The sequence below is a fragment of the Bombina bombina genome, chromosome 10 (genome assembly GCF_027579735.1).
Source record: "Bombina bombina isolate aBomBom1 chromosome 10, aBomBom1.pri, whole genome shotgun sequence".
Classification (NCBI taxonomy): domain Eukaryota; kingdom Metazoa; phylum Chordata; class Amphibia; order Anura; family Bombinatoridae; genus Bombina; species Bombina bombina.
Genome location: NC_069508.1, coordinates 25,153,018 through 25,167,654, shown reverse-complemented (window position 1 = coordinate 25,167,654; position 14,637 = coordinate 25,153,018). Strand labels below are relative to the sequence as shown.

Below are 14,637 nucleotides of genomic sequence, written 5' to 3'. Positions count from 1 at the left end.
CTTGTTACTGCTAGCTAAGCTTCTTACATCAGGTACTTACCACCGGCTTATTTCTTGCTAGTGTTATAAAAACCCATACGTTGTACTGTGAGTGAATCCTTTACTAGGTCTTGTTACTGCTAGTTAAGCTTCTTACAACCGGTACTTACCACCGGCTTATTTCTTGCTAGTGTTGTTATGAAAACCCATAAGTTGTACCTTGAGTGAATCCTTTACTAGGCCTTGTTACTGTTAGTTAAGCTTCTTACAACAGGTACTTACCACCTGCTTATTTCTTGGCTTTTTTTCCCCTTCAGATGCCTTTGACAATGAACTCATCTTAAAGACACTCCGAGAGATAATGGAAGGAAGAACAGTTCAGATTCCAGTCTATGATTTTGTTTCTCATTCCAGGTAATTAAAAAAATCCTATTGACAATATGGGGAGTGTCAGTAAGTAGGCTGACATTTTTTTATTGTTTGGTACACAATAGATTATTACAATGATAAAAGGGACACTAAAGTCAATATTAATCTTTCATGATTCAGACAGAACATGCAGTTTTTTTTAAGAATTTCCATTTTACTTCCATTATCTAAATGTGCACAGTCTCTTTATATGCACATTCTGAGGCACAAGCTTCTACTGAGCATGTGCAGAGTTCACAGTATATACGTATAAGTCTGTGATTGGCTGATGGCTGTCACATGATACCGGGGGCCAGCAAATTTGTCAATTTTGAAATCTCTCAGAATAAAAATCTACTGCTCATTTGAAATTCAGATTAAGTGCTATTGCACTGTCTTTTTATTATGCACTTGACAATCATGCAATTCTACCATATTTAATGGTCCTTATAAGCTTGAATTTTATTTTCATTTTCAAAAGTAGAAAAACACTCTAATTGCAATGTCTGTGAACTAATTACTTACGCTGCTGTTTTTAAATAATCAAAACATGATGTTCTTCTGATTCATATTAGAAAGAAAAAAATAAATCGGTTTTATATTCCTGCCCTAATGATGATTCACCAAGAAATGAAATATTGACTTCCCTGGATATCTATGTACCTGATACATTGGGTTTTAGCATTGCGTGAGAGCATTTGTAAGATTATTGAAATTTCCTAAATCATTATACTAAATTTTTTTGTTTTGTTTAAAATTTAAAGAACCATTAAACTGATTGTAAACTATCCCCTTTTTAAAAACAGACCCAGAATGTTTGATATTTTAGATGGAGTTTAATTTGTCAGTTGTAACAAAGATGCTCTATAAATTACTTTTTAATATAGATATGAAATTCTAATGCTCCTCCGCCCACTTCAAAAAACAATTTTTCTGTGAGCTAAAGATTTGAATTGATCTCCAATCAGTGCTCTCCCCATATGGCACTTTTGTTGTAGCTAGAGCGCTTATTGCATAACCAAACCGTTAGCTCACAGAAAAACTGACTTGTGAAGTGGGCGGCGGAGCACAGGGTATTGGAATTTCATATCTACATTAAAAAGTAAGTTATAGTGCAACTTCTTTATAACTGATGAATTTAACTCCATCTAAAATATCACTAACATTCTGGATCAGTTTATAAAAAGGGGAGGGTTTACCATCACTTTTAATCTCAAAATTTCATTCCCCATACAATTTGTGTTTGTTTATAATAAAAATAAACACCTTGAAGGGACAGTAAAACATTTGAGATTAGAATATAAAATGCTTAAAGGGACACTAAACCCAAATTTTGTCTTTCATGATTTAGGTACGGCATGCAATTTAAAGCAACTTTCTAATTCACTCCTATTATCAATTTTTCCTCGTTCACATGCTATCTTGATTTTAAAAAGCTAGACTGTAAGCTTAAGAGCCATCCCATGGTTTTGGTTCAGCACCTGGGTAGCACTTGCTGATTGGTGGCTAAATGTAGCAAACCAATCAGAAAACACTAACCAGGTGCTGAAGCAAAAATGGGCAGGCTCCTAACCTTACATTACTGTTATTTACAATAAAGACAACAAGAGAACAAATAAAATGTGTTAATAGGAGCAAATGAGAACGTTGCTTAAAATTGCATGCTCTATGTGAATCCAGAAAGAAAAAAAATGGGTTTAGTGTCCCTTTAATAATGTATAGTAACACAACTTTGCAATATACTTTAATTATTTAACCCCCCTTTCCTGTTAATGTCTGAAATTTGTGGTTAGTGTTTGACCATTGAAAAACAATTGCATCAAGCAAGATTTTAATCCATCAAATAACTTCAGACCCTGCTGATCTGTTGATCTATTGAAAGTCTAAATAATAATATTGTAATTACAGGGTGTTTTTATTTTATTTTAATGTCGTACAGAAACTTTGAAATTCAGGAATCTACTAATACAATAAGATAACTGGGAATTAATGTATATTTCAAATGGAAACCTGATCACTAAAATGTGACACTGCTGCAGATGCTATACACACAAAGTGAATACACTTCACAGTGGATATAAAAAGTCTGCACTTCAAAAACCTGCAATTTCCTAAGTGTGTAAAGACAGAAATAACAGCACTGTAAATGTATGTCTCTCTCCATCTGTAATGTGATCTTCCAGCACGAAACAAAAATCCAGAGTATAAACAAATACTTAAAGCGACAGTCTAGTCAAAAGTAAACATTCATAATTCAGATAGGGTATGCAATTTAATACAACTTTCCAACTTACATCATCACATTTGCTTTGTTCTTTTGGTATTCTTAGAAATTAGCACATGAAACTTTAGCTTTCGACTAAGCCCCAGAAGGCTGCCTCTTATCTCAGTGCACTTGACAGTTTTTCACAGCTAGACAGTGCTAGTTAATGTGTGCCGTATAGATAACATTGTGCTTGCTCCTGTAGAGTCACTACTTATTGACTAAAATGCAAGTCTGTCAAAAGAGCTGAGATAAGGGGCAGTCTGCAGAGGCTTAGATACAAGGTAATCACAGAGGTAAAAAAGTATATTAATATAACTGTGTTGGTTATGCAAAACTGAGGAATGGGATATATAGGGATTATTTACCTTTTTAAACAATTCAAAATTTGGAGTAAACTGTCCCTTTTATTTATTAGTAACATTTTTAAATAAAAACTACAACACCCAGATTGCATAAGTCTGCACAGCCTTTTATAAAGGGGCTCTAGCTGTGTCTACTGTTAACCAATCACATTTTAAATTATGCCTGTAGGTAAATAGTACCTGCCATCAATTAAAGGGATTTTGATTAAACCCAGATTAGAGTCAGCTGTTGCTGCAGAATTTGCTTTAATGCTTGTGGTTGTTTCCTACTGGTAGAGCCATAGTCCTCAGAGTTGCCAAAGAAACTGCAAGAGCTAATTGTTGAAAAACACCAATCAGGAGAGGGATATAAAATAATATCAAAGGCACTGGACGCACCATGGAGCAATGTCAAAACCATCATCAATAAGTAGAGAAAATGTGGCACCATAAAAGATCAGGACGACCCTCCAAAGTTGATGAGAGGATGAGGAGAAAACTTATCAGGTAGGCGACCAAGGGGCCGACAGCAACGCTGAGGGAGCTAAAGGTATTTCTTGCAGGTACTTGTCACTCCTTGCATGTGACCACTATCTCTCGTATTCTGCACTTCTGAGCTATGGGGTTAGGGTGGCAAGATATAAATCCTTTCTTACAAAGGGAACATCCACGCCCATCTAAATTATGCCAAAAGATTCATTGTCACCCCAAACCATATGGGAAAATGTGCTATGGTCTGACGAGACAAAGGTTGAACGTTTCAGCCTAAATTGTAGAAGATGTTTGTTGCAAAGACAATATAGCTCACCAAACCAGCTTTGTAGCACAGTGATGATCGCATCACTCCTTGGGGCTGCTTCTCTTCAGGGTCTCTTGTCAAGATACATGGGATAATAAGCAGCTCCAAATATCAAGGTTTTTTGGCACAACACCTGCTGGGCTCTGTCAAAAGCTGAAGATGAAGAGGAATTTCACATTCCAACATGACAATGACCAAAAGTAAATCTAAGTCGACCAAGACATGGCTTCAGATAAGAAAACTCAAAGTCTTAGAATGGCCCAGATCTCAATCCCTTTCGGAAACCCCTGGAATGACCTAAAGAGAGCTGTACACAGGAAATCCACGAATGCTGCACTTTTTTACAAAGAAGAGTGGGATAAATTTCCAGAGACTGTGTGTAAAGGTAATAGAGACGTATTCACAAAGACTCGCTGCTGAAATAAATGCAAAAGGTGCCTCCACAAATTATTAGTTGATTTATGCAAACAGGGTGTTGTAGGTTGTCTTTTCTCTTGCAATATGTATCAAGTCCACGGATTCATCCCATACTTGTGGGATATTCTCCTTCCCAGTGGCAAAGAGAGCACCCACAGCAGAGCTGTCTATATAGCTCCTCCCCTAACTCCACCCTCTAGTCATTCTCTTTGCCGGCTCTAAGCAATAAGGAAGGGTAAAGTGATTGTGGTGACAAAATATTAGTTTTATTTTCTTCAAGCAAGAGTTTGTTTTTTTAAATGGTACCGGTGTGTACTATTTACTCTCAAGCAGAAAAAAGGATGAAGATTTCTGCCTAGAGGATGATGATCTTAGCATTTGTAACTAAGATCCATTGCTGTTCCCACAGAGGCTGAGGAGTACAGGAAACTTCAGTTGAGGAACAGTTTTGCAGGCTATGCTGCATTGAGGTATGTTCAGTCATTATTTTCTAGAAAGACTGTGATATTTCCAGAAAAGGGCTGACATTATCCCCATGAGGGGAAGGGTAAGCTGTAATCAAACACTTGGATAGTATTTCAAGCTTACATAAGGGCTAAGTTACTCTGCTGGTTGACACTTATATAATGGAGCAAACGTTTTTTGGAGAAATTGGATTAAACGTTTTGGGACTTTTTATTGAGAGGGTTCATTTGGCTTATTTTTGGGATTTACATCCCACATGGCTGTTTTTAACACTTGAGGTGTCACGTTAAGGCCCAACAGACATCGTGTAAGAGGTGGGTGGGGCCCAATTTCGCGCCTTAGATGCACAGTTTTTATTCATTTTGGACAGCAAGCTGCAACACTGGAGGGTCCTGAAGCTGTTTTGGGGCCAAAATGAAGCTTTATTACCTCAAATTCAACCCCTAAGGGCAGGTAGGCGCCACAGCAGTGCTGTGGCAAGGTGCTGACTGTATTTATTCCAGGGTTTTTTTACTCTTGTCAATCCGGTTTGGGTATTAAGGGGTTAATTTCATTTTTTACTGGTGGTGCAACCTTACTAAGGCTTACTACATATACTGTAAAAAATTTGAAGGATTTGGTGCATTTTTAAGCAGTTTTGCAGAACGTGTACATGTTTTTTTCTCTTAAAGGCACAGTACCGTTTTTTTTAAATTGTTGTTTTACATTGAATAAAGTGTTTTCCAAGCTTGCGTGTCTTATTACTAGCCTGTTAAACATGTCTGACATCAAGGAAACTCCTTGTTCAATATGTTTAGAAGCCATTGTGGAACCCTCTCTTAGAATATGTCCTACTTGTACTGAAAATGCACTTAAAAATGTAGCGCTAGAGGATTCTCAGAAAGAAAGAAATGAGGTTATGCCATCTAGTTCTCCCCAAGTGTCACAACCAGTTACGCCCGCACAAGCGACGCCAAGTACTTCTAGTGCGTCTAATTCATTTACCTTACAAGACATGGCGGCAGTTATGAATTCTACCCTCACAGAGGTTTTATCTAAACTGCCTGGGTTGCAAGGGAAGCGTGATAGCTCTGGGTTAAGAACAAATGCTGAGCTTTCTGACTCTTTAGTAGCCGTATCCGATATACCCTCACACTGTTCTGAAGTAGGGGTACGGGATTTGCTATCTGAGGGACAGATTTCTGATTCAGGAAAGACGCTCCCTCAGACAGACCCTGATATGACGACCTTTAAATTCAAGCTAGAACACCTCCGCTTGTTGCTCAGGGAGGTATTGGCGACTCTGGACGATTGTGACCCTATTGTGGTTCCAGAGAAGTTGTGTAAAATGGACAAATACTTAGAGGTTCCTGTTTACACTGATGTTTTTCCGGTCCCTAAAAGGATTGCGGATATTGTTTCTAAGGAGTGGGATTAGACCAGGTATACCGTTCGCTCCCCCTCCTACTTTCAAGAAAATGTTTCCCATATCTGACACCATGCTGGACTCGTGGCAGACGGTCCATAAGGTAGAGGGAGCTATTTCTACACTAGCTAAGCGTACAACTATACCTATTGAAGACAGTTGTGCTTTCAAAGATCCTATGGATAAAAAAATTAGAGGGTATCCTAAAGCAAATTTTCGTTCATCAAGGTTTTCTTCTCCAACCTATTGCATGCATTGTTCCTGTAACTACTGCAGCTGCTTTTTGGTTTGAGGCTCTAGAGGAGGCTCTCCAGGGAGAGACCCCATTAGATGATATTCTGGATAGAATTAAGGCTCTTAAGCTGGCTGATTCTTTCATTACTGATGCCGCTTTTCAATTGGCTAAATTAGCGGCAAAAAAATCAGGTTTTGCCATTTTAGCGCGTAGAGCGTTATGGCTTAAGTCCTGGTCATCAAAATCAAAGCTTTTGACCATCCCTTTCAAAGGTAAGACCCTATTCGGGCCTGAACTGAAGGAGATTATTTCAGACATCACTGGAGGGAAGGGCCATACCCTCCCTCAGGATAAAACAAATCAAATCAAGACCAAACAAAATAATGTTTGTTCCTTTCGGAACTTCAAGAGTGCTCCCGCTTCAGCTTCCCCTGCTGCAAAGCAAGAGGGGAATTTTGCTCAATCCAAGTCAGCCTGGAGACCTAACCAGGCCTGGAACAAGGGTAATCCTCAAAGCAAAGTGTGGAAAACAGCACCAACAGATATGTGGCTTGTGGGGCACGGAACCCAGGATCTGCCTTATCCTGCAAATACTTCAAGTAGCAAAAAAGATTTGTTCCAGCCACCAATAGTTAAAAAACCTTTATTTCTTCATATAGGGTCTTTTGACAAACATACAACGTTTCAGACCTGCTATAGGTCCTTAGTCATGTATACTGAACATACACTGATTCATCATTTAAATACTTTACACCTGGTCAATTGTTCACCTGTTGTCATGTGACTACTCATTATTGTATCACTGCCATCTTGTGGCCATCTAACATATATATTCCTATTGAAAAAAAGCATTCTGAATAGTCACATTGAAAAGGTTTAAGTATCAAACAATGTTAATAAATAAAATCATATGTACAAAATTAAAATAGAAGAAATCTTACGCACAATATGCAGATATGCCATTGCTGTTTACTTGTTATTTAAATGTTAATTTGGACTCTTTCATTTTAGAGTTGATTTCAAAAAATTGCTGCTAAAGATTATATGGATTACTGTCAATTTGAACACTGTAGGCCTATTTTGAAAATAATCTTTTACTTTTCTCTTTAGTCTTTTTATGTGTAAAGATAATTTTTGTAAAAAAAAATTTTCCAAAAAAATCTCCCTTCAATTTTACTCAGCCCATTAAAAGGGGTTGTTAGAAAATTATTTTAGATTAAAGAAATGCAGGTATCATGATACTCAGCCCATTAGAAAGGGAAGATTTACATATTCATAGAGATGTTTTAGAAAAAACAAATATTTAGTAAAACAAACTCCAATCGAATTCTTTGTTCATACCCTTAGGTATTAAGCTTTCCAATTTGTATATCCAAAACATCTCTCTTGTTTTTAGTATATGTTCTCTATTACCCCCCCTCCTTGGTCTCTCAATCTGTTCAATTATTTGGAATCTGAGCTGGCTGATGTTGTGACCCATAGAGAGGAAGTGAGAGGATACAGGAGCCTCTTTGTTCTTACATCTAATATTGGACTTATGTTCTGTTATCCTCTCCCTTACCTCTCTACAGGTCTCGCCCAAATAGATCAGACCACATGGACACTTGATCAAATAAATACAGTAACATGACCTGCAAGTAAGATATTTATTAATTTTGTATTTTCTACCATTTGTGGGGTGAGAGAAATATTCGCCTTTAATCATTGAACTGCAGTTACTGCAGTTCAAACAGGGATAACATCCATCTCTCCTAGGGCCTATAGTCTTCTGTATGTTCAATCTGTTACTGCCTATATCTGAATGTACAAGGCTATCTTTGATACTTCTATTTCTTCTGTATGCTGTCATAAAATTTTCTTTAAACTCATTCACTTGAGGGTTACAGTCCCTTAGGATGTGCCAATGCTTTCTTAAAATACCATTGATCTTCTGACTAAATTCATTGAACTGTTACAAACACTAGACGATCTGTTTCTTTACTTTTGTACCTTTTAGGTAATTCTTTATTGTTAACTACATCTAGTTGTTCCTTAATTAGTGATATTGGATACCCTCTATTGATAAATTTGTCAGCCATCTCCTCCAACCTTTGCTTGCATCTATTCTCCTCAGACACTATGCGTTTAACCCTTAAAAATTGGCTCTTTGGAATGGCCCTGAAGATACTATCTGGATGGTGACTTCCATATTTCAATATGTTGTTCTTATCTGTATCTTTTGTATGGATATCTGTTTTTAAGAAACCATCCTTAAAGTATACATAGGTGTCTAGGAACTCAATTCCAATTTCACTCATATTCAAAGTGAATTTTAATCCATTGACAGAATTGTTAAGATCTTCAACAAAGGACAATAGGCTACCAACGTCACCCCCCCACACGCCAAACACGTCATCAATGTACCTCCACCAGGAGGCGCCATAGAGCTGGAACAAGCCATGAGGGTACACAAAGTATTCCTCAAAGCTATTCATGAAAATGTTGGCGTATGAGGGGGCAACGTTGGAGCCCATTGCTGTACCCTGTTTCTGCAGATAATATGTATCCATGAACAGAAAATAATTCTGATAAAGAATAATAGATAGAAGTTCTATTAGAAACCAGATATCTGCCTCAGTATAACTCTTACTAGATCTAAGCATATGTTCCACAGATGAGATCCCTGTTGTATGTTTGATAGATGTGTAAAGGCTTGAGACATCTAATGAAAACAAAATACATTTATCACCTACATGTCCTAAGTCCTGTAATTTAGCCAAAAAATCATTAGTGTCCCTAATGTAAGATGTAGTGTTCTTAACTAAAGGCTGCAATACTTTATCCAAGAAGATGGAAATATTAGAAAATACTGAACCCATCCCTGCCACAATAGGGCGTCCTGGGGGATTTCTTAAGGATTTATGTACCTTTGGTAGTACATATATTACTGGCCTAATTGGATCTGTTACATATAAGGCCTCCTTAAACTTGTCTGTTATAATATCTCTTTGTGTAGCCAGAGTTAAGATGTTATTTATCCCTTTATTAATCTGTATGGTGGGATCTCTAGTCAGTATTTCATAAACTTGGGTATCTTTTAGTTGCCTATTGATCTCATCTATATAATCAGATTTGTTTAAAATCACAATGGCCCCGCCCTTATCGGCCTCTTTGATGATTATATTTTTATTCTCTCTCAGAGATCTAACGGCTGACATATCCTCTTTATTATTTTTCCTATTTCTTTGCACCAATTTTCTTTTTTTCTCTCTTTTAAATAAGTTGTCCACTTCCCTCTGTACAAGATTAACATATGTGGCTGCACTATGTGTGGATGCTGGTGAAAAAGTGCTTTTTTTAGATAGACCAAAGTGCCTAATGTCATTAAACTTTATTTTATTAATTGTGTTGGTGTCATTTATGTTATCCCTTTGCATAGAGAAATAAATCTTTAGCCTCAGTTTCCTATAGAACCTCTGTAGATCTTGTTGAATTTTAAATTCATCACAATAATTCTCTAGGCAATAGGATAATCCTTTATTAAGAGCTGTTTCTTGCTCTTTTGTCATTTTCAAATTAGACAAATTAAAAATTAAATTCTCTTCTAAGTGCTGTGTGTTATACTGTGAATTCTGGTGTGTAATATCATGTAATGATTTATTTAAACCTTTAAAAACAATATGTGAATCAACCTGTGCATCAACCTTTTCAACATTAGACATTTCATATCCATTCTGTGAGTCATTAGATACAATAGTGGTATTAGTGTTACAGTCCACATTTGCATATGAGAGTTCTGTGCAGATCCCCTGTTTGGGTGATAGTCCCTTTATAACAGCCATATCCCTCAAGACAGAATGAGATCCATCATTTATACCTTTCGTGCATACATCCATAGTCTCTGTTACAGGATTTTGGTCTATAGGGTTACAGGTCTGGTTATATCCTGGAGCATCTAATGAGCTTAGATAAGATATTTTTTCTCCATGCTCACTAGTTATGTCAAGGCAGCCCAGCCGGTCATTGGAGTCAGTCACTCTCACATAGGAACAAACTGCATGCATGTTATTGGAAAATATTTTCGCATCTCTTACCCCATATTCATTTGTGCCATCCATTCGTGAGGAGCGTCTATACCCATTAGCGTCTTCCGTTTTTACATTCATGCTGAGTGCCTTCTCTGGAACTAGTAGCGATAGTGTCCTCGTTGATTTCCGCGCGTCCGTCGCGGACGCTGTCGCTCTGACGTCATCGGTTGGCGCGGTAGGCTTTCTCTTGTGCTTCCTACCGGCCCGGTGGCATCGATGTCGGAGTCTTCCGTTAAAAAACTCACCGATGATTCGGAGCCACTGTGACCTTCCTCCGGGGTAGATTTTCGTGTGGCCTGACGTTTTTGCTCTCTTGATCTATAATTGAAGCTCCTACCAGTGCCTGTGTTCTGTCGCCACCTATAGACCAACCCATGGCAATAATCCTGCTCATCCCTGATGAACTTAAGACGCTTCCGACTCTCCAATTGCTTCTTATAGTCGTTAACGGATTTTTCTACCTCCATCACCAATTTCTTGTACTCATCTAAAGGTATTTTCTTCACCATTTCTTCTTTCTGTTTGTTAATGGTTCCCTTGTATTTCTCTATTTCTTGTTGGGCATATTCTACTGTCCATGTAATTATATCGAAGGAGCATTTGTTTAAAATACTTTCAAACTTGTCAGTATACTCCTTACGGTCTGCAAATAAAGTAGGACAGGTAGACATTCTTAGCCCCCTGGGAATCCTTTGCACTTTATGGTATTCAGAGAGTGTGATGGCATGTAGCTCCAACACCATTTTCCTCTTGCAATCTTTTTCCAAATTCCTGCTTGAAACATCAGAGGAAGCAATTTTAAGAAAGTCTCTGTTTCCCAGTACTTTAGCATTAATCTGCTGTGCAGTTTCTTCATCATAGCCAAAAGTCTTAGGACCCTTTATTGTATCTGTCATATCTTCAGTCATACCTTCAGCCATAATTTGATGCAAGTATTTCCAATGGCAGAAATCAAATCCTCAAAGCAAAGTGTGGAAAACAGCACCAACAGATATGTGGCTTGTGGGGCACGGAACCCAGGATCTGCCTTATCCTGCAAGTACTTCAAGTAGCAAAAAAGATTTGTTCCAGCCACCAATAGTTAAAAAACCTTTATTTCTTCATATAGGGTCTTTTGACAAACATACAACGTTTCAGACCTGCTATAGGTCCTTAGTCATGTATACTGAACATACACTGATTCATCATTTAAATACTTTACACCTGGTCAATTGTTCACCTGTTGTCATGTGACTACTCATTATTGTATCACTGCCATCTTGTGGCCATCTAACATATATATTCCTATTGAAAAAAAGCATTCTGAATAGTCACATTGAAAAGGTTTAAGTATCAAACAATGTTAATAGATAAAATCATATGTACAAAATTAAAATAGAAGAAATCTTACGCACAATATGCAGATATGCCATTGCTGTTTACTTGTTATTTAAATGTTAATTTGGACTCTTTCATTTTAGAGTTGATTTCAAAAAATTGCTACTAAAGATTATATGGATTAATGTCAATTTGAACACTGTAGGCCTATTTTGAAAATAATCTTTTACTTTTCTCTTTAGTCTTTTTATGTGTAAAGATAATTTTTGTAAAAAAAAATTTTCCAAAAAAATCTCCCTTCAATTTTACTCAGCCCATTAAAAGGGGTTGTTAGAAAATTATTTTAGATTAAAGAAATGCAGGTATCCTGTATCCTCTCACTTCCTCTCTATGGGTCATAACATCAGCCAGCTCAGATTCCAAATAATTGAACAGATTGAGAGACCAAGGAGGGGGGGTAATAGAGAACATATACTAAAAACAAGAGAGATGTTTTGGATATACAAATTGGAAAGCTTAATACCTAAGGGTATGAACAAAGAATTCGATTGGAGTTTGTTTTACTAAATATTTGTTTTTTCTAAAACATCTCTATGAATATGTAAATCTTCCCTTTCTAATGGGCTGAGTATCATGATACCTGCATTTCTTTAATCTAAAATAATTTTCTAACAACCCCTTTTAATGGGCTGAGTAAAATTGAAGGGAGATTTTTTTGGAAAATTTTTTTTTACAAAAATTATCTTTACACATAAAAAGACTAAAGAGAAAAGTAAAAGATTATTTTCAAAATAGGCCTACAGTGTTCAAATTGACAGTAATCCATATAATCTTTAGCAGCAATTTTTTGAAATCAACTCTAAAATGAAAGAGTCCAAATTAACATTTAAATAACAAGTAAACAGCAATGGCATATCTGCATATTGTGCGTAAGATTTCTTCTATTTTAATTTTGTACATATGATTTTATTTATTAACATTGTTTGATACTTAAACCTTTTCAATGTGACTATTCAGAATGCTTTTTTTCAATAGGAATATATATGTTAGATGGCCACAAGATGGCAGTGATACAATAATGAGTAGTCACATGACAACAGGTGAACAATTGACCAGGTGTAAAGTATTTAAATGATGAATCAGTGTATGTTCAGTATACATGACTAAGGACCTATAGCAGGTCTGAAACGTTGTATGTTTGTCAAAAGACCCTATATGAAGAAATAAAGGTTTTTTAACTATTGGTGGCTGGAACAAATCTTTTTTGCTACTGGAACAAGGGTAAACAGGCCAAGAAGCCTGCAGCTGCCTCCAAGACAGCATGAAGGGGTAGCTCCCAATCCAGGACCGGATCTAGTAGGGGGCAGACTCTCTTCGCTCAGGCAAGAGATGTTCACGATTCCTGGGCTTTAGAAATTGTTTCCCAGGGATATCTTCTGGACTTCAAAGATTCCCCCCCAAGGGGGAGATTTCACATTTCTCAAATTTCTGCAAACCAGACAAAAAGAGAGGCGTTCTTTCGCTGTGTAGACGACCTACATTCCATGGGAGTGATTCACCCGGTTCCAATGGCGGAACAGGGGCAAGGATTTTACTCCAACCTGTTTGTGGTTCCCAAAAAAGAAGGAACTTTCAGACCAATTTTGGATCTCAAGATCCTAAACAAATTCCTCAGAGTCCCGTCATCTCCTCAGAGTCCCGTCTTTCAAGATGGAGACTATTCGGACTATTCTGCCACTGATCCAAGAGGGTCAATATATGACCACCGTGGACTTAAAGGATGCGTATCTGCACATCCCTATCCACAGAGATCATCACCGATTACTCAGGTTCGCCTTTTTGGACAGACATTACCAGTTCGTAGCCCTTCCCTTCGGGTTGGCCACAGCTCCCAGAATTTTCACAAGTGCTTGGGTCACTCCTAGCGGTTCTAAGACCGCGGGGCATAGCAGTGGCGCCTTATCTAGACGACATCTTAATTCAAGCGTCAACTTTCAAACTAGCCAAGTCTCACACGGACATCGTGTTGGCTTTTCTAAGGTCTCATGGGTGGAAGGTGAACATAAAAAAAGAGTTCTCTCTTCCCTCTCACAAGGGTTTCCTTCCTAGGAACTCTGATAGACTCGGTAGAAATGAAAATATTTCTGACGGAGGTCAGGAAATTAAAACTCATAAACACCTGCTGAGCTCTTCATTCCATGCTGCGGCCGTCAGTGGCTCAGTGTATGGAGGTAATCGGACTTATGGTAGCGGCAATGGACATAGTTCCATTTGCTCGCTTACACCTCAGACCACTGCAACTATGCATGCTCAAACAGTGGAATGGGGATTATGCAGATTTATCTCCTCAGATGGATCTGGATTAGGAGACCAGAGATTCTCTTCTCTGGTGGTTATCACAGGTTCACCTGTCTTGGAGAATGTGTTTCCGCAGACCAGGGTGGATCATAGTTATGACAGATGTCAGCCTGTTGGGGTGCAGTCTGGAACTCCCTGAAAGCTCAGGGGTTATGGTCTCAGGAGGAGACTCTCCTCCCGATAAACATTCTGGAACTGAGAGCGATATTCAATGCGCTTCAGGCATGACCTCAACTGGCTGCGGCCAAATTCATCAGATTTCAGTCAGACAACATCACGATTGTAGCTTATATCAATCATCAAGGGGAACAAGGAGTTCTCTAGCGATGATAGAGGTTTCCAAAATAATTCGATGGGCAGAGACTCACTCTTGCCATCTTTCAGCAATCCATATCCCAGGAGTAGAGAACTGGGAGGCGGATTTCCTAATTTCCTAAGTCGACAGACTTTTCATCCTGGGGAGTGGGAGCTCCATCCGGAGGTGTTTGCCCAACTAATTCGGCTATGGGGCACACCAAAATTAGATCTGATGGCGTCTCGTCAGAACGCCAAACTTCCTTGTTATGGGTCCAGGTCAAGG

General features: G+C 38.0%; 1 protein-coding gene across 2 annotated transcripts in view; it reads left to right on the top strand.

Annotated features, from left to right (window-relative positions):
* The window catches only part of UCK2 (uridine-cytidine kinase 2), a 130,863-nt gene that overhangs the window by 99,151 nt on the left and 17,075 nt on the right, over nt 1-14,637 (top strand). For both annotated transcript variants that reach the window (XM_053693875.1, XM_053693876.1), the window contains exon 3: nt 297-393. In XM_053693875.1, coding sequence (XP_053549850.1) covers nt 297-393 — 97 coding nt within the window. The remainder of the gene's footprint in view (nt 1-296; nt 394-14,637) is intronic.